This window comes from Columba livia, chromosome 22 (genome assembly GCF_036013475.1).
Source record: "Columba livia isolate bColLiv1 breed racing homer chromosome 22, bColLiv1.pat.W.v2, whole genome shotgun sequence".
Classification (NCBI taxonomy): Eukaryota; Metazoa; Chordata; class Aves; order Columbiformes; family Columbidae; genus Columba; species Columba livia.
This window is the reverse complement of record NC_088623.1, coordinates 3,215,545-3,234,864: the sequence shown is the minus strand read 5'-3', so window position 1 is coordinate 3,234,864 and position 19,320 is coordinate 3,215,545. Positions and strand designations below refer to the sequence as shown.

Genomic DNA, 19,320 nt, shown 5'->3' with positions numbered 1-19,320 from the left:
TATTCTGGAGCCAGGAAAAAGGGGGAGGGGAAGAGAGCAAAGTGGCAGACGAGACTGGAAGAATTAATCCTATTTCTTTTCAGATACTTACTGACGCAGGCGATCAGATCGTGGAAGATGTCCTTGGGGAAGAGAGGGTGCTCCAGCCCTCGGAAATAGAGCTTCAGAACTCCCGCTATGGAATCCATGTCGTGGTCATTCTGGTCTCCAGCCAATGGATCTTCCCCTTCACAAGTAAAGAAAAACAGGCAAGAAAAATCAGAATCCGGGAGAAAAGGAGCAGAATGGGATTCCCAGTGGTCCCAGGACGGATGATTTGTCACCATGAACACGCCACAGTTTGTCTGTGTTACAAAAGAAAAGATGCCCACTTACGGAGTTGCTCCCTAGGGAAAACTCCCTATCAGATATAATTAGATTTAACGATGGGGCAATCCTCAAATTGAAGCTATATATATCCATTATGTGACTGAAATTACCAAAGCTTGTCTATTATCTTAATAACACCCGGGATAATAAATGGGCCACTACAAACAGGAGCATTATCCTTGATATTAACTGCCACCAAGGGTTCTGGATGAAGTAATAAACTGCAGAGACGTTATTGTTAACTTTGTCAGTTCTGTATATCAAATGCTTTACAGAGACAAGCAAGATGAAGAAAAAACATCACCTCTCTATTTCTGCCTGTTAGCGCTGGAACAACGGGCTATTTTCCCAAGACAACCGGTATTTCTTTTATGTAAAAAAGGGTCTATTGCTGACATCAGGCTCTACCTGCACCTCACGCTACACATTTCTCCTTCTGTTCCTGAGGATTTTAATTCTCAGGCAGGTGGAGATGAAGAGAAGTGAAATCAGATGCCGCATTTCACACACGTTGCTCAAACTCCTCCCCAAAGCAAAATAAACTTGCGGTGCCTAATTAATGACTCTTTTCCAACAGTGAGCGTAGAAACACACCAACTCTATTTTCTGAGAGTGATTTATCTGGGGAATTACCAGGAGTCGTGTTGTTGTTGGGGGGTTCAGGCTGAAGAGCAAATGCTCCTAAACCTGCCCGGCTTGTGGCTTTTCTTTGCCACATGGAACCATGGAATGGTTCTCACCACGAAAATCAAATCTATTCAAAGCTACATCAAGCTAACGGTGTCTTGGATGTGACTCTCTTATTTGCTGGTATTTAGAATAAAATGTAGCCCAGCTGTGCTTCAAGAAAAACATAAAAGTCTAGCAGCCAGTTTATTCATAAAGAGCTGGAGGAGAGGGTGGGAAAACGCAGTTACATCCAATAATGGAATTCTCTATTCCTTTAGTGTTACAAATAATCAATAAGCTACCAACTATGAGAGAAGATGGTGTTCAGAATATTTATTATACAGATGCTCTACAGGATATAAAGCATAATGGCAAACAATGGTATTCAAGGGTCATGAGCACTGGGCAAGAGTTTGGGCTGGACTGACCTCGGAAACACAAAGATTGAAGGAACAAAATATATCAAGTTGCATCCAAAACGGGCCGTTTCAGAATATTTAAACAAATTCCTACGTTTGACCACGATTTCTGAGATACCGGAACAGATCTTCCTTACCTCTCTCAAATGCATTTTTTATGTCATTCACTTCGACTTGTGACCCAGACACTCTGAATATTCCTTCGTGCTGCAAACCTGTGAAACAATGAGATGTTTGAGAACAACGAGATAAACTGGCACCCTCATCAGCCGCAGCATAGATGATAAAAGAAACATCAGCAACACAGGTTTAAAAGCCATGTCTGGGCACATATAGAATATGTAAAAACAGAACCCTGCACATGGAGAAAAAATATTAACCCTTCGTCGTAACCTGACAGAATAACAGGATTAGAAGAGCCGTGCACGTTATCTTTTACCCTGAAGGATCCTCAAAGGATTTTACAACCCGGAGAAAGTCATAAACTAACAGTCTATCAGCCAGATGTAAAATAAGGCGAACTACACAAGGAGGCAGCTTATTTTCAAGAGCAACAACGCAAAGGCCCAGAGCAAATCAGCCCGTTGAAATGGAAGCATTTAATTACCCCAGCACGACCCTCTATCTGGGCTTTTCGGATTGGCTTTGAGACATTGGTGCTAAAAAAATTAGCAACGTCATTAAATCCAATTATCAAGAGGGCAACATGTTGCAAAATACCATTGTCATAATGATTTTGTGAGTGCGTTTGGGGTGAGCAACAACCGTTACAAATCGAGTAAGGAACAAAGTACACGCTCCACACAGGGAAATCAGTTCCCGTTGACTGCAGGCTTTCCAAAACAGGGAACGCTGCGATATCTTTCTTATTTATAATAATGGCTATAAACTAATAAGCTTGCTTGAATGCATCTATGGCCTCGTCCTCTCGATTTCTGTGGCCGTTTGCATCACGATGCAATGAAACCTTTAGAAAATAAAAGTTGATTCTGTTGGCAAAGAATCTTTCTGTTGGGGATCTAAGCTAATCCAGGAATACGAGTCTAACACATAAAACCCGATGGCCCCGATTTGGTTTGCATGGCAATGTGGTTTCAGTGATTTTTTCCAGCAAACGGCCAAGTGTGGCCTTAATGAAGGATTATAGCACTTGGTTCTTCCAAGCGATGATGAGAATGGGGCTCTAGATTATAGTTTCTAAAATGGTAATTTAACAAGCAAAATGAAACGGGCCCTACTATCTGGCTCTGTGTCTTGGTTAATGAAGATAAATTCAGCCCCTTTCTACATATGTTAATTAGCAGCTGTTTCACATGCTACTAACAAATGATATCGATTAAAAACGAAAACAAATTACAAGAAACGCATAAAATCTTTTACAGCATTCAAGGCTGCGAAGTTAGCCCACGAAACAGGTATAAATCATCTCATTGCAGCAATAAGCAAGCCATTAATTCACTGCTTGGCCTCCTACATTCAAATACTTGGAGAATTCCTGCTCCCTGAGGAAGAGGATGATTATTGTTGGCGAAGGCCACATTGCAGGGCTCAAAACAAGGTGAGCAGAGGTGGTGTGGAAGGATGGGAACCTTATTTTACAAGAAACAACGGGATATTTTCAGAAGAACAGTATTTACAAGGTCAAGTTATTTGCAATAAAATTCGGAAAAGGGATCACAAACAATACCAACAATGCAGTGTAAAAGTGAGCGATAATTTCTTTATATTGTGGTTTCTAGGATTCCTCTGCACGAGCAGCGTGTCCCGAGCTGCTCGGAGTATTTTTCAGGCTTTTCCATCCATTTGTTTGATGGAGGTTTGTCCTTCATTTTGTTAAAAACAAGTTTCTCTTTGAGTGAATTTGCCTGTCAGCTAAAGCTTCATATGAGTTGCATTTTCCTGGAGAACCAGATACATGTTTTGGTAACATAGCAATGGAATGTGAAGTTATTGATAAGGATGGATGCACATCTCGCGAGAGGGGCAACAAGAAACAGGTGACCAGAAACTGACCAACTGAGTATAACATCCCATTCACGTGATACTTCATATAACAGTGGGAGATCACGAGGATCTCGTCCCTTTTCCTCATGGCCAACATTAGGAGAGGACCTTGCAAGTGGTCCCTACAAACTGAGGCCAGTGACAGACTGAATCCAGCTCCGGTTGGCTGCAGAGTCCAGTCCAGGACTTCGGGTGCCGGCTCTGCAGTTGCTGGGACTTTCAAGATTGGTTTTGTATATTTTGTATTATTTTCTCTATTTTATCAGTAGCATTAGTAAAACATGTTTAATTTTTCCAACTCTCTTCTCTCTGTCCTTTCCCTCCCGATTGCCCGTCCTGAGTGGGAAATGGGGAGAGGGAGAGGCTGAAGGGGAAAGTGAGGGGGAAGAGGAGGTTAACAATACATCTGCCACGGTTTTATTGTCACCCCGCAATCAAACCCTTGACAAGGTATCACTGGAAAGCCTTTGACTCACCGTGTCTGCTGATGAAGCGGATGCAGCTCTCCACGACCAGCGGAATGGCCTGGGAGGAATCCTGCGCCAGGAGAAACCCAAAGCAGAGCGGTCAGAACGCAGAGCGACGGGAAGAGCAGAGAGCAAAGACAAAGAAACAACAGCCCGAAACCCATAAACTGTGACTGATCCAACAGCTCAAGGCTGTTTGGTAATTTCGCTTCTGGGTCTGTCAAAACACGGGGTCAAATTGTGTTTAAATTTTGTCACAGAAAGCGAATCGAGGCTGTGGATCCGTGTTTTATTGATTTCAGTCACTGACCAAGCGGACACCAGTTCCACTTGACCAAGGCTGAAAAGGACACACAAGAAAAACGGATAAAAACACCTGCGTGTGTCCCATCTCTCCTCCACACCAACAAACACCCCTCCCCAGTTCGTTACTGAAGGAAGTGTTAATTACCTGCTTTCTTATGGTGGAGCTGCGCCTGCCGCTGGTGGGATCAGAACCGCGCATCGGTGCAGGAGGGAGAAAACAGAACAGAAAAGTCAAGAGAATCCTCTACTCTCATTGTTCCCTACGGACTTTGTTGCGAATGTGGGAGGAGGGAAGGAGCCAGATATACAAGTCAATCATCACGACTTAGTCTCCTTCAATTTACAGCACTTCAGAAAGATTCTAAGTGACTTTAAATCACTAAAAACCTGTAACAGGCACGAGGGAGCCCAACGCTTCGGCAAAAATTACCCTTGACGTTCTAATTCCAATCATATGGAAATCTATCATACAGGGCTCCTCGTTGAAGATGAAGTTTGTTAATATTAATATAAATTGCACGTGGCCGTTCCCTAAAGGAGAAGCAGGTGGGAGGACGCTGGTTCCAACCGCGCTGTCAACATTGTCCAGTCCTTATTATCGTTTCCGATAAGACTTCAAATAAATCAATAACACAAACCCCCTCAAACACCAGCCAGGCTCAGCCTTTCCAGTATAAACCGTGATTTGTGTGGCTGGACATTAATTGTAGGCAAATAGGAAAAATCCCTTTCCTTTGCCAGCATTTTTTCCCTCAAAATTTATTACTGGGGTTTAAAATTCCAATAGTTTCCTGTAAAAATGAAGCGTGAGAGATAACGGTAGCGAGGCCTTAATGTATCATTCAAGTCAATTCCCTGCTAGGGCAGATGGCTGCTGAATTATAAATAAGGTGATTAGAACTGTGATTTTTAAAAAGCCTGTACAATGTGTTAATTCAGGGGAAATTTCTTTTATTAAAATCAGAAACACTGAATGAAAAAAAATCGGATTCCATGGGCCTGTCACAGACAATAAGGCTTATTTTAAACTACGAGCAGTAATGATTCTTTGATATTTAAAATTGTTTCACGATGAATAATATTTTATTATTCCAGACGTCAGGCTCTAATTAGGACCTGTCAGCTTCGCTTTTGCTGTGAGGAATGTGAAGAGTAGTAATGACTCCGGATCGGTAGCAATCACCTTTCTCCGGTGAACGTGTCCCCTGCTCCAGCTCCTGGCGCCCGATCCATCCGCCCGGAGCTGGAGATTTGGTGTGTTTTATTAAAACCTTCCTCATCTTAAACGTACCGGGGCAAAAAGCCACAAGCTCTCCATGTAGCTCTTTTTTCTTCGCCCCTCTTGATTACTTTGAACCCCAATTAGGTTTCCTGCCAGCAGGTGTGTGGTCACAATCACCCATGGCAGCACCAAGCAAGGCGAGGAGTGTCAGCAGGCTCTTAATCAAAAGAATTATTAATTACTCAGCTGAGCAGAGGTTTAAACATGTATAAACTGCACCAGCACCTTGTGCTGAACAGTGATGCTATTTAAAGCCATATTAACCAGCAGGAATTTGCTTATATATCAGCTAAATTAATGTTTTTCTCACAGTTAGATATACTGGGCAGGTAACTTGGCTGGAATGGCAGCGATCAGATTTTCCTTATAGAATGATGCCCCGAGCTGCACCTACCTGGCGATGGAGCAGTCAGTCCTTTGACCTGTTAAAGAACACCGAGAAATACGGTGTTAGGAGGAACAGGGCAATACTTTCAATGGTTTTGTAAAGACAGTTTGGGAAGGGGATGGAGGAGAAAAGCCAGTGGGGGCTGGCGGAGCTCATCCCCACATCCCCGCAGCCAACGGGGCTGCCCGAGGACTCTCGCTTTGGAAAAGGACTGTTTGCTTTTGAAAATGACTTCTAATTGCTGACTTCTGCTGCCAAAACAACCGGGCTCGTCAACCCTTCCCTCCCTCCCCTTTCCCAGAGGAATCGGTGGCGTGAGAGATTCTACTTTATAAAGCCACTTAGCAAGACTGGAAACATTCCCGGGTTTGTTAGCCCACAGCCCGAACGTGCTGGCACCGACCTATTCTGGGAGACAAGACGTTTAATGATATTTTCCAGCAGCATATTTAGAAAAACGTTCCGTTGGCTCGCAGCGAGTTCGCGAGGAAGCGGCCGAGCTGACGAGCGCTAACGGGCATCGCTTTGGAACAGCACAACGGGGAGGAGGAGACAGAAAACGTGGTTGTGCCTTTGGGAATTGTACGGGCAAGAAGTTTTGCTGGTAGGGACCATCACCAGTGAAACCAAACAGATTGATAACAGCTGAAAATCCACCTTCCCTGCTTCCTGCTCCTGGGGAGACGGAAGAATGAACGAGGAAAACGTCTGATTGCCAATGGCTGACAATTAGTTGAGCACATCTCAACAGGCGCTTTCCTCTCCCCACGTAAAGCCAAAACAGGGCGTCATTTACATGAAAATGTTATTCTGAAGCAGAATTTCCAGCCATCTGTCCCATTTTCATCACGGAATATTCATATATATAAATGACATGGCTGTGGCAACGTCAAGGGGCTCCTACATTAGGGTGACAAATGTGTACAGTAGCAGGGACATAATTACTTGCAGATAGGAGGACTTGCTGCGATTTTTATTACTGGAACTTGTCATCTTTCGATTAAGGTAATTTGCAAAAGGACTAATACATGTCACCTGAGGACGGGGCAAAAAACAATAAGAATAGCAACGAACCCATGAGGTTTCCAGGGACTGAAGACACGCAGTTGTAGGCACATTTTTCAGTAAAGCTTCTAATCATGCTCTGGGGACTTGTGAAAGGAATTTTATTCGCTCATTTCCCAATTAAATGTCATTTTATGGATAAGCCCAGGCACAGTCGCCAGTTTGTACCATTAACCTGCTAACGTGGTTTTGGAAACAAAATGTCGCTCCCTTTGGCAGCTCCTTTTGGTCTCATAGATGACAGAACTGATTTACTTAATTTCTTTTTAAGCTGCTGGAGCTCACGCTGACACACACCCGGTCACAGAGCGGCTAAGAAAGATCTGGTATTGCAAAGCAACCACAGAAAAAAACCCCAGAATCACAGAATCCCAGAATGTCAGGGGTTGGAAGGGCCCTGGAAAGCTCATCCAGTGCAATCCCCCCATGGAGCAGGAACACCCAGATGAGGTTACACAGGAAGGTGTCCAGGCGGGTTGGAATGTCTGCACAGAAGGAGACTCCACAACCCCCCTGGGCAGCCTGGGCCAGGCTCTGCCACCCTCACCAGGAACAAGTTTCTTCTCAAATTTAAGTGGAACCTCCTGTGTTCCAGTTTGAACCCATTGCCCCTTGTCCTATCATTGGTTGTCACCCAGAAGAGCCTGGCTCCATCCTCCTGACACTCCCCCTTTAGATATCTGTAACCATGAATGAGTCCCCCCTCAGTCTCCTCTTGTCCAGCTCCAGAGCCCCAGCTCCCTCAGCCTTTCCTCACACGGGAGATGCTCCACTCCCTTCAGCATCTTTGTTGCCCTGCGCTGGACTCTCTCCAGCAGTTCCCTGTCCTGCTGGAACTGAGGGGCCACAGCTGGACACAAGATTCCAGGTGTGGTCTCCCCAGGGCAGAGCAGAGGGGCAGGACAACCTCTCTGACCTACTGACCACCCCCTTCTAACCCACCCCAGGTACCATTGGCTTCCTGGCCACAAGGGCCCAGTGCTGGCTCATGGTCACTCTGTTGTCTCCAGGACCCCCAGGTCCCTTTCCCCTATGCTGCTCTCTAATAAGTCATTCCCCAACTTATACTGGAACCTGGGGTTGTTCCTGCCCAGATTCAAGACTCTGCACTTGCCCTTGTTCTATTTCATTACATTTTTCCCTGCCCAGCTCTCCAGCCTGTCCAGGTCTCTGATGGCAGCACAGCTTCCAGTGTCACCACTCCTCCCATCTTGGTGCCATCAGCAAACCTGCTGACAGTCACTCTATTCCCTTGTCCAAATCACTGATGAATATATTGAATAATACAGGCCCCAGTACTGACCCCTGAGGCACTGCACTGGATACAGGCCTCCAACTGGACTCTGCCCCAAAGGCAGTCTTTAAATCTACATAGCAATAGAGAAATCACATTTAATTTCCTCTTCTTTTCCTCCCAGCGCAGCTGGTTCAAGGGGCAGACAGGTTAAGGGGAAATAGGTCTCGGTATGCAGGGGTCAGGAATGGGATCGGTCACAGGGGCAGCCTGGGTGTCACTTGGAGATATTTAGAGGCAGAAGAAAAATACCCTGAGGACACAGATCTTTGGCTTCATCCACCCTCTCCATAGGAGAGCTGGGGAGAACAGCAAAGCTCAAAATGACAGCAACATCCTTTCCTTACCTTCCAGCGGTTTGGGTCTGATGAAAACGAAGCTCTTAATTACTGGAGCAATAGGCATTTTATTTTAATAGTGGATTTTTAAAATGAAAGCAAAGCATCTCCCAGACCACGTGCTCTTTAGGTTTCCACGTAGCAGCTTTGCACACCATAAACTCTGGGGGAGTCCGGTTAAGTCACATATCGCACCGCAAGCCCAGGACCAGGACACAAACCCAGGAAGGAGCTGAACCACTTTCTGACCTGACATTTAGCCTGTTCAAACCTTCTCCTCTGCAAACAGGAGGCAGACAGGTTTCTATGGAAACTTGGATGCATAGTTTAAGTGTGTTCGGCCAACAGGATTTGCCCATACCATGAAGGGAAAGAAATCTTCCTTTGTTCTGACACTAACAGCAAATGCATATTCAGCTCCGGCTGCTGCCCCTCGACTAATGCCCTCTGGATAGATAACATATTTTACATGCTCTGAAATCTGTTTGTTATTCTCCTAATGGAAGCCTGTGCTCACACACATTAGAACGTGGTCTGGATTGAACGCACAGAGACGAGAACCAGCTAAACTATCGTGCAATGAAACTTCTGACCAGCCCAACAAGACAACACTCCTTAACTGCAAATCAAAAGGTTCACCCCAATAGATTATTGAGAAGCAGAACGTGCCTGTACGGGGAGAGGAGAGGACGAACGAGTGGGCACACGCTTCATTTTAACAAATAAGCGATGCACATTAGTGACTCATTAAGCATTTTCCGTTCACCGTTCATCAAGTAGGTCATGTGGCTTTTCCATCATGCAGATGGGAAAAATAAATTCATAAAACATGAGCACGGCCACTTTGCATCAGTGACCCCAGAGCGTTACACTAATTCAATGAGCACGATGGGCCAAGACTCACTTTCTCCCAGGGTCTTCTGCAGGAGGTCGTGTTTGGCTTGGAGCTTCGTGATCAGGTTCCTGCCTTCCAGATACTCCTTCATTTTCTGTGAAAAAAAGAAGAAAACAAGCTCATGAGTGGACAATTAATTTCTTCAACTGCATCTTAAGGTTGCTGGATTCTGAACATAACGCTGAAGCAGAGAATGACACAGAAATTTAGGGTGCGAACGATGCGCCGAGTCCTCCTGGTTTATCCGTCTAATTTGAAGCTCGGAGCTGCAGCACAATTTCTATTGTTTCCCCGTGGAATCAGCTGAATATTTGGCATCTTTTCGAGCTCGGAGAAGCTGCCGTGCGGCTCCTCTCCAGCCGGAATGGAAACGCACGTCACGGCCAACTCAATGAGCAATCTGTTCACCAACCCAAAGCCACCACTGTGCTTACTGTCCCACTTAACCTCCCTCACCCCTATCCCTCCTCAAACACCCATCGCTGGGCAATACCCAGGGGGGACACGCAGCACAAAACAAAGATATTATTTCAGTTCAGCTTTGTTTGCTCGGTGAAATATTATACAATCACACGGTCATTTTTTAGCACTTTTCTGATTTTTCACAGCTCTTTCATCTCACGGAATCCCAGAATGTCCGGGGTTGGAAGGGACCTGGGGATTTCAATCTCTGCTCTGCATTACGCTCTGGTTTTCCCCCACATTGCTCCCACAGCTCTGCCCTCACTCTCATTAACGCTCATCTGAGCATTTTCTCATACACTGACAAACCTGCTCCTTCCAGATTCAAAGCTTGAAATCCTTATAAATGATATTTCCAAGTCTGGTCAATAGTCGATCAATCATTTGAGCATTTTCTCATACACTGAAAAAACTGCTCCTTACAGATTCAAAGCTTGTAATCCGTGGAAAGGCTGTTTATAAGTCCGGGCAATAATAAATCAATCAAGTATCTGATTAGGCTTGTTAAAGCTTTTTAATCTTTCTAAGTCAAAGCCTGACAGAAACCATCCTGTCAGCCAGTGGAATTTGCAGAGAAGCTTCAGACTTTTCATAACCCACATCATACTTGGAAGGGGAATGTAAAGGCCAGAAACTATAGGAAATTAATCCCAAAGGAATGACAAAGGAACCAAGATAAGTCGTCTGATTTTCATCTGCCATTAGGAAATATTCTTAAAACGGCAGAGAAACCAGCAAGCTCTTGGCATCTTGTAAAAACGCATCGGCACAATTAAAAGCTTATGCTAGCTGAAATTGTAAGATGATAAAGACACAAAATGAGAGAACTAAACATTCCTTTAGTTCGTATTATTTTGAAAATCGATATTTACAAGCTATTAAGTTCTTTTCTCTGACAAATCCTTTTTAGATGCAGAAGAAATCAAATTTTACACAATTTATCCACCGACCAAGTTTGCATCAACAGCGGTATCCCAATGCATCTCTGAAGAATTCCAAGCACCGCTTTTTAAAACCTAACATGCTTACTCTGCTTGTCCAAAACCAATCGCAGAGGCGTTTCCGTAAGACGATCGCCTCGTTTTGCATTCTAAATACATTCTATGTGCTCACGCCGCAAATTAAATCCTTACTGTGAAATAGAACTGCTCCGTCTCCTGCTGGTTGGCCCGTCTCTTGGCGATGCTCGGTTTGCTCATGAACGTTTCCGAGACGGTGGATTTAACGGACTCCATGGAGTTGCTGTACTGGAAACAGTCGGAAACGTCAAAATCCTCAATCGTGACGATGTCCTGGATCGTCTGCAGCGTCGCTTCCATCGTCTTCTTAACCTGCCCGGCGAGAACGAAAGTACTCGAAAAACTAAGTATATTGCAAGTAAAAGCAGAAGTGCTAAGCACCCCAGGGCATTTTACTAATAAACAGATATTACTGGTTTTGCATGCAGTGTGTCAGAACTAAGGTGCAAGATTTGCTCATTAACAGCACAGTCTGTATAAATAAAGGGCTGGGAGAACACAGGGCCTACCAGGAGTAGGAAAACACCCGTAAACTTGCAGGCTGGGACGAGGAGGAGATGTAAGGAAATTTAATCTCAAAGCCAAGAGCGCTGGAACCAAGATCTTCTAATTGTCTTCAGTAACTACATTTACTGAGCATCAAATATTCGATATTAAAAAACAGGACTTTGTGGCACTGTAATTTTTTTATTGAAGGCCAGAATCAGCTTCCTAGGCGTAAAGGAGTGTCCTGGTTTTGTTAAAAACAAGTTTCTCTTTTAGTGAATTTGCCTGTCAGCTAAAGCTTCATATTAGCTGCAATTTCCTGGAGAACCAGATACATGTTTTGGTAACATAGCAATGGAATGTGAAGTTATTGATAAGGATGGATGGACATCTCGTGAGAGGGGCAACGAGAAACAGGTGACCAAAAACTGACCAACAGACTATAACATCCCATTCACTTGATACTTCATATAACAGTGGGAGATCTTGAGGATCTCATCCCTTTTCCTTATGGCGACATTAGGAGAGGACCTTGCGAGTGGTCCCTACAAACTGAGGCCAGTGACAGACTGAATCCAGCTCCGGTTGGCTGCAGAGTCCAGTCCAGGACTTCGGGTGCCGGCTCTGCAGTTGCTGGGACTTTCAAGATTGGTTTTGTATATTTTGTATTATTTTCTCTATTTTATCAGTAGCATTAGTAAAACATGTTTAATTTTTCCAACTCTCTTCTCTCTGTCCTTCTTTCCATCCCCATCGCCTGTCCTTAGCGGGACGGAGGGAAAGGGGGTTAACAATACATCTGCCATGGTTTTATTGTCACCCTGCAATCAAACCCTCAACAAGGACACATAAATTTTTCACAAGGAGGATTAAAAATGCTTGAACACAGAAGTACAGATTAGGTACTTTCACCTGATCCCAAGTGAATGCCATTGATCTAGTTCTCTCATCTTAGATGCCCAATTAAACCTCACCTCTTCGTTTTCAATCTTAAGCGTAGATAATCGAGACTGTAGTTGCTGGCACCGCTGCACTAACTCGCTCTGGACTGGTTGTTGGGCACAGAGCTGCGACTCCTGGAAGAGGAATAAAGAGAAATAAAACCACTTTTAGAAGGCTAGGGAAAAAAAAAATCACAGAACCCAGAATGTCAGGGGTTGGAAGGGACCGGAAAAGCTCATCCAGTGCAATCCCCCCATGGAGCAGGAACACCCAGATGAGGTTACACAGGAAGGTGTCCAGGCGGGTTGGAATGTCTGCACAGAAGGAGACTCCACAACCCCCTGGGCAGCCTGGGCCAGGCTCTGCCACCCTCACCAGGAACAAGTTTCTTCTCATATTCAAGTGGAACCTCCTGTTTCCAGTTTGTACCCATTGCCCCTTGTCCTGCCACTGGTTGTCACTGAGAAGAGCCTGGCTCCATCCTCCTGACACTCCCCCTTTCCATATTGATCCCCATGAATGAGTCCCCCCTCAGTCTCCTCTCGTCCAGCTTCAGAGCCCCAGCTCCCTCAGCCTTTCCTCACATGGGAGATGCTCTACTCCCTTCAGCATCTTCATGGCAATTCCTTTATTCAATTATTATAATCAAACGTCTTCCAAACTGCTTCATTTTAAAATGTTGTAGCCCTGGGTTCCAAGCAGTGCTAAAGGTCCACATTCTACTAAAGTGCGGTTCAAACCTCCAACTTCTGAGCCTGTCTCAGGGTGCAGCAGTTAACCGTGGCTTCAACGAGAGGCTAAACCAGGGTTCCCTATCTACATTTAATATAATACCTAATTAAGCATCTTCAAATAGTCAAAAAGTGAGAGTCATATTCAGACACCCACCCCACCAGCATCTGCTTAACCTTTAGACCGGCTCCCTTTCCCAAGGCTCCCTTCTACCTCCCAAAAATAGAGCCCAACAGGTGGCCTTTGAGTGGGTCCATCTATCAAAGACGAGGGAAGGGAAGAGGCGAAGTGTTTTACCGAGCTAGAGCCGGAGGAGGAATATAAACCAACCATATCACCCATGTGCGGCTGAAACTCGAACTTCATGGGCGGGCAGAAGACGTTGTTGTACATCTCCATCAGGCGCTGCTTGTCACTGTTGGCATCCAGGTTCTCGACGGCGTTTTCGATGGCGTCCAGACCCTCGTGCTTGGACTGCTCCAGGTTGAGCTCAGCGGACAAGAATGTCCGGAGAGCCCTGTTGAGGCTGGCGTGGTATCCCAGGTCACAGCACTGCTGGAAAAAGGCACACAATTCCGTATGAATGAGTAAAGAAATTCTGCAAGGAAAAAAATAGAAAATAAATCCAAATTTTTCCAAAGCCACAAGTTATATACATGGAAAACAGGTCGCGGAAATTTTAGCATCTTCTGGGGAGCAGAGCGGTCCCACATCTCTCACTGATCGCAGAGTAGGGTCCTCAGAGAACAGAATTCTCAACCTCTCATCCCATACAAATTTAAATATCACTTTATAATTAGTCTCCAAGTACAGCTTAAACTATTAGAACAACGTGCTGAGTTCTCAAGGAGAACTAGAGAGTTTATTTCATGCTGTTAAAAAACCAAAAAGTAACCTAGAAGTGGGTATGTGCAATGTATTTCTTTAGATTCTAATCTTACTTTCAGGGCAATGATTCCTGTTGAAAACACTCCAAAATCCTTCCATAAAATTATTCAAAGCAAGAGGAAAACAATGCACTGAAGCACCACCCAGAGAAACAAGACATAAGATTCGGATCGTCTGCAAAGGTTCATCTGCAACTAAAGTTTTCCACCCAAGATCCGGAAAACTGCTTCATTCCGTCTGCTTCAGGAAGCAAGAACACGACCTGCACATCACAGGCATGAAGAACAGAGTCATCCAAGAGCGAGAAGTGACCGGCCGAGCTGACTTCACTGCTGGGGTGAAACACAAGACAAAAGAAAACTTCCAAGCAGAAAAGCGGCCGCGGTCAAGAATTTCCCAGCGATTCCAGCACGATGTCACTGGGAGACAATTGAGTGGCTCCATCTCCAAAACGGCTGCGCAGCCAAGTGTGAGAGTTGGTCCGAAGACGGAGCAGTATTTGCCTGACCATCGCCATCAAGAACTTAGAGAACTGGGGCCCTGACAGAAAGAACGTATGGACAGCGACTTGGAGAGAGGCCCAAGGAGAAGCATTGTGTTGCACTGGTTTCTCCAATATGGGGGGCTGCTGCTCACAATGGCTGCTGTGTGGACTTTACCTACTGCTTCAGCCAAACCAGCCCCTGCCTCCAGAAAGAGATTGTTATGAGGGTCTCTACGACCCAGGGACAACAGCTGCTGTCCAGAAGATGTGTTCTCACCTGCAGCTTCAGTTACATGTGTCCCTCAGCTGCTCCCCCAAACAACGGCCAATGAAAAGGAGTATGCCAAGGGTCCCGAGGTCACCCAATGGACCAAAGACCCCTGAATGCTAGACACGTAAGCGTTGGCAAAAGAAAGTGTGAATCTTTTGAGCCTGCGCAGTTAAGCCTGGGTTGTGAAATCAAGGCAGAGACTGGCCTAAAACAATGGGAGCGAGGGGTGGGGTGAAGAAGGATAAAAGATGACTACAGGACGGACACCATTGAAGATCTACCTGCCAGAGGATCCTGAACCACAACGGAGGACCGGCAGGACTCCATGGGACCGGAGAGCAGACGGAGCTTCTGGAACTGGACTGGTGATAAACACAACCTCATTTCTCATCTTTACTTCTACTATCCCCATTTCTTTTCCCTTTTCGTTTTCTTAGTCTCTCTCTCTATTGCATGCCACTTTACGGGCAAATTAATAAAGTAACACTGCTTGATTGAATTATAACTCCTTGGCATTTTGGTCGCCAAGGAGATCAAGGTAAAAGAACCATCACGAGTCCATCACCAAACGGACCGTGACACCAAGTCTCCATGTTCAGAAAGGAGCAAAGCGGCTTTTCATGAGCTGGTCAGGAGCAGCCTGGATTTTTCAGACTAATAAAGCAAAGAAGGAGCCCACCTTCTTGGAATGGTGAGCGCAAGATTAGACACGCTAGGAGAAGATCCAAAACGAAAGAAAGAGACCATCTGCTTGATTGCCATGCTGCTCTCTAAGCAAAATGCACATGAAATCTCCCTCCTCGCCCATCGCTCGGGGCTCATCACTGGCATTGTGTGCAAACGAGAAAATATAAAAGAAGAGGGGTGGAGGGAGGGAGAAGAGAGAGCGACTACTGGTCTGTTCCCTGTTTTTGGAGGATTTCTGTCACCGAGGTGGGTGCCCGGGTCCCGCGCCAACAGCTGCGGCAGGTGCGGGGTCTTGTCCAAAGAGCCGCGGTTGCTGGTGAAGCTGGAGGCGGAGAATCAAAGGATGTCACATTCAAGCAGAAAAGCCAAAAACCAGCCAAAACCACCCCCAAGAAACAAACACAAAAGGCGCTTGATTGAGAATTTGCACGTGCGGAGGGAGTTTTGGATCAACAGCTGCTTGCGGCTCTTGCTTTTCCGCACACACACGATTCCCCTGCGGGGATCTGGGGAAAGCCGGGCTCGGTTAGACCAGGATTAGGGTGAGCTCTGGTTTAAGAGGAGCAGCCGCTGCTCCCCCAGCACGAACCATCTCCAGGAGGAAAGCTGCACAAGGGGAGGTCACTGGTGGCACAGGGAACTCAAATGGGACTGAATATTAATATTTTACACCCACCTCACTGAGCGCCAGGATGACATTCAGACAGTGAAGCCTTTTAGCTTTATGTTCTCCAAGCCAGCGACAGCAAAAGTTTCAGCCCACTCCACCACTTGAACACTTTGAAAAGCCCAGCGTATCTTATTTATGAATGTATCGCCTTGCCATCCCTTTTCTAGGTTATATAAAGGTTTGATGGAATTGTTCTCCCAGGAAATTAATTTTTTATAAGAATTTAATGATAACTCATTCAAATTCACTACTCCACATGACAGCGGATTAACCCTTTAGCAGTTCTCAAACAGGTTCAAAGCGGAGGATTTAAGGAGAAAGAGCCCTCTGCTTTAAAACGCAATTTATATTTGGAAGGGAAAGTACGAGAACCTGGAGTAAATAGCAATAATTATTCCTAGAACAGTAAATTAAGCTTCAGCACTCACACATATGCATGCGTCTTTATCTTTTCTTTTTAAAAGAACCTGTCTTATTGACCATTTAATAAATATGACTGAATACAAATTTCCCCATTACTGTAATATTTCCTCGGCATCAAATTGCTGCCTCAGTCCCCAAAGGCAGGAAATTCAAAGTTACTGGGCTGCGTCAGGAACAATTTATTGCTGTTAACTCACACTGAGGAATTAACTTGTTACTCTTCCATGTGCACTGCAGGAGGAACACAACATGGTGCATAAACACAACACGTTTAATGCCAATAAGCCTAACATAATCTACTCATGAGTAACTTCGACGATTGCTTTTAGCTTTCAAAATTCAATAAGGTCAAATTATTAGATCAAGGAAATGAATTAAGACCTGGCTTAAAAAAAAAAAAAATCACATTTTTATTTAAGTCAGATTCTTCAGATAATCATCACTGGTTACAGTTAATTTTCCATCCTTTGGATCTGTCCTGGTTTTGGTTCTCTTTTAGTGATGTTTCTTTCAGCTCAGTTCTTCTAGGTGCCTGTACTTTTCTGAGGTTTACCTGCATCATTTTTCCCTCGGATGCTGTACTCGGTGTTGGTAAGAGACCAACGGAATGCTGAAGAAGCTCATGTTTAGATTTATTACTACGGTAGCTAAGAAAGACTGATAAGTTTTCCCACGTCCCATTGTGCGAGGGGCGTGTTTGAGGAGGGGTGGATGAACAGGTGACTAGAACTGACCAGCGGAAGTATTCCACCCCATCACCATACCCCTATATAAGAGGGTGATCACAGGGTCACGCTCTCTTCGACCATGGCCGGCATCCAGAGAGGACCCTGTCTGTCTGTCTGTCTGTCTGTCTGTGATCCACAGGCCTCAGGCATCCTGCACCCAGGTTCCGCCAGCTCCGCACCCCCAGCTCTGCTGCTGAGTGACGCCAACTCCACATCCAGCACTCCAGATTGGCTTTGTATATTTTATATATATATATATTCTCTATTTATTAGTAGCATTAGCAACTTGAAGTCTAAGTCTCTCTTCCTTTCCCCTTATCTTTCTTATCATCTTTCCGATCTAAAGGAAGGGGTGGCGGGAGGTAAAGGGGATAACAGGGAGCGTCTGCCACAGTTTATTGCCACCTTGCTTTAAACCGTGACAGGATCCAAGGGATTAATAAATCTATATGCCCTGTGTCTTAATGATGAGATAACTGAATTCCACCATCCCACATTTTTCCATGTCTGCTGAAAATAGAGTAGAAAACACCTGACTTTGAAAAAGATGATGAGAACTTGCAGTTTGGTGTTAAACTGCAAGCTCCAAGGAGCACAAAGGGGTTAACGTGGACAAATATAACACAGATTTGTCAATGGGATCTTAATTCTGTGCCTAAAGATTGTTATGGACTTAGGAAATCTGAACAGTTTATTAAATACGACTCATGAAAATGTACTAAGAACAGTGCGGTGGCTGAGAACTGAACTGCGCACATCTGCAGCATCTGGGGGAGGAATTATGGACAGGAGTTTTAAAAAGAAAGAAACAAAACTATTAAAACAACTGAATTCCACTGCTGTCAGTGAGATGAATCCACACCTTGTAACTGTCAATATAAAATCCCCGGCGCTCTACCGATAGTTATCATTTGTTAAAAAAACCGAGATGACACAATTTAAGCTGAGCAAATGTTAATTAAAAACAGTCTCCTGAACGGGCAGCGATTTTGCAAAACACGACATTTTGAAATCACAGGATTTTTCAAAGGCATCTAAGCCCTGCTGATCCCGACCTCCAAAGGCCAGGCTTAAATAAACACCTAGCAGAAGTGCACTTCATGTGATTTTATGAGCTGCTGAATAAATGTATTAGATATACTGTTAGGTATTATAATAGCTGACTAATTAATAGCGAGCTGAGTGCTCTTTATTGCCTGTCTGGAACACTCCTGTTCGTTACTCCTCCCTCCTACAATGAAAGTTCCCTGCGGGCTCCTCAGTCGAGCGTTTCCAGCCCTGGGCACGCAGAATAACATCAAGGACCAGTGGGTGACCCTGACACGACATGTTCTGTGTACCGGGTGCTGCAGTTCTGCAGGTTGAGGTGTGTAGTTCTGTATTTGTGACAAATCTCAGCGTTCCCATTCACAGAATCCCAGAATGTCAGGGGTTGGAAGGGACCTGGAAAGCTCATCCAGTGCAATCCCCCCATGGAGCAGGAACACCCAGATGAGGTTACACAGGAAGGTGTCCAGGCGGGTTGGAATGTCTGCAGAGAAGGAGACTCCACAACCCCCCTGGGCAGCCTGGGCCAGGCTCTGCCACCCTCACCAGGAACAAGTTTCTTCTCATATTTAAGTGGAACCTCCTGTGTTCCAGTTTGCACCCATTGCCCCTTGTCCTGTCACTGGTTGTCACCCAGAAGAGCCTGGCTCCATCCTCCTGACACTCCCCCTTTAGATATCTGTAAACATGAATGAGTCCCCCCTCAGTGTCCTCTTGTCCAGCTCCAGAGCCCCAGCTCCCTCAGCCTTTCCTCACACGGGAGATGCTCCACTCCCTTCAGCATCTTGGTGGCTGCGCTGGACTCTCTCCAGCAGTTCCCTGTCCTGCTGGAACTGAGGGGCCACAACTGGACACAATATTCCAGGTGTGGTCTCCCCAGGGCAGAGCAGAGGGGCAGGAGAACCTCTCTGACCTACTGACCACCCCCTTCTAACCCACCCCAGGTACCATCGGCTTCCTGGCCACAAGGGCCCAGTGCTGGCTC

General features: G+C 45.4%; 1 protein-coding gene across 10 annotated transcripts in view; it reads right to left on the bottom strand.

The window, feature by feature from the left end:
* Positions 1–19,320, bottom strand: part of SRGAP2 (SLIT-ROBO Rho GTPase activating protein 2) — a 91,414-nt gene that overhangs the window by 18,634 nt on the left and 53,460 nt on the right. For 6 of the 10 annotated variants that reach the window (XR_010467582.1, XM_065038649.1, XM_065038654.1 and 3 more), the window contains 9 exons: positions 13,468–13,692; positions 12,438–12,539; positions 11,092–11,289; positions 9,506–9,590; positions 5,911–5,938; positions 4,380–4,410; positions 3,938–3,998; positions 1,595–1,672; positions 92–226 (listed from right to left, as the gene is read on the bottom strand). Coding sequence is in view for 8 of the 10 variants with exons in the window: in XM_065038649.1 (XP_064894721.1) it covers positions 92–226; positions 1,595–1,672; positions 3,938–3,998; positions 4,380–4,410; positions 5,911–5,938; positions 9,506–9,590; positions 11,092–11,289; positions 12,438–12,539; positions 13,468–13,692 (943 nt within the window). In the remaining 2 variants the exon portion in view is untranslated. The remainder of the gene's footprint in view (positions 1–91; positions 227–1,594; positions 1,673–3,937; positions 3,999–4,379; positions 4,411–5,910; positions 5,939–9,505; positions 9,591–11,091; positions 11,290–12,437; positions 12,540–13,467; positions 13,693–19,320) is intronic. The other 4 variants (XR_010467581.1, XM_065038652.1, XM_065038650.1 and 1 more) reach the window with 1 other exon arrangement.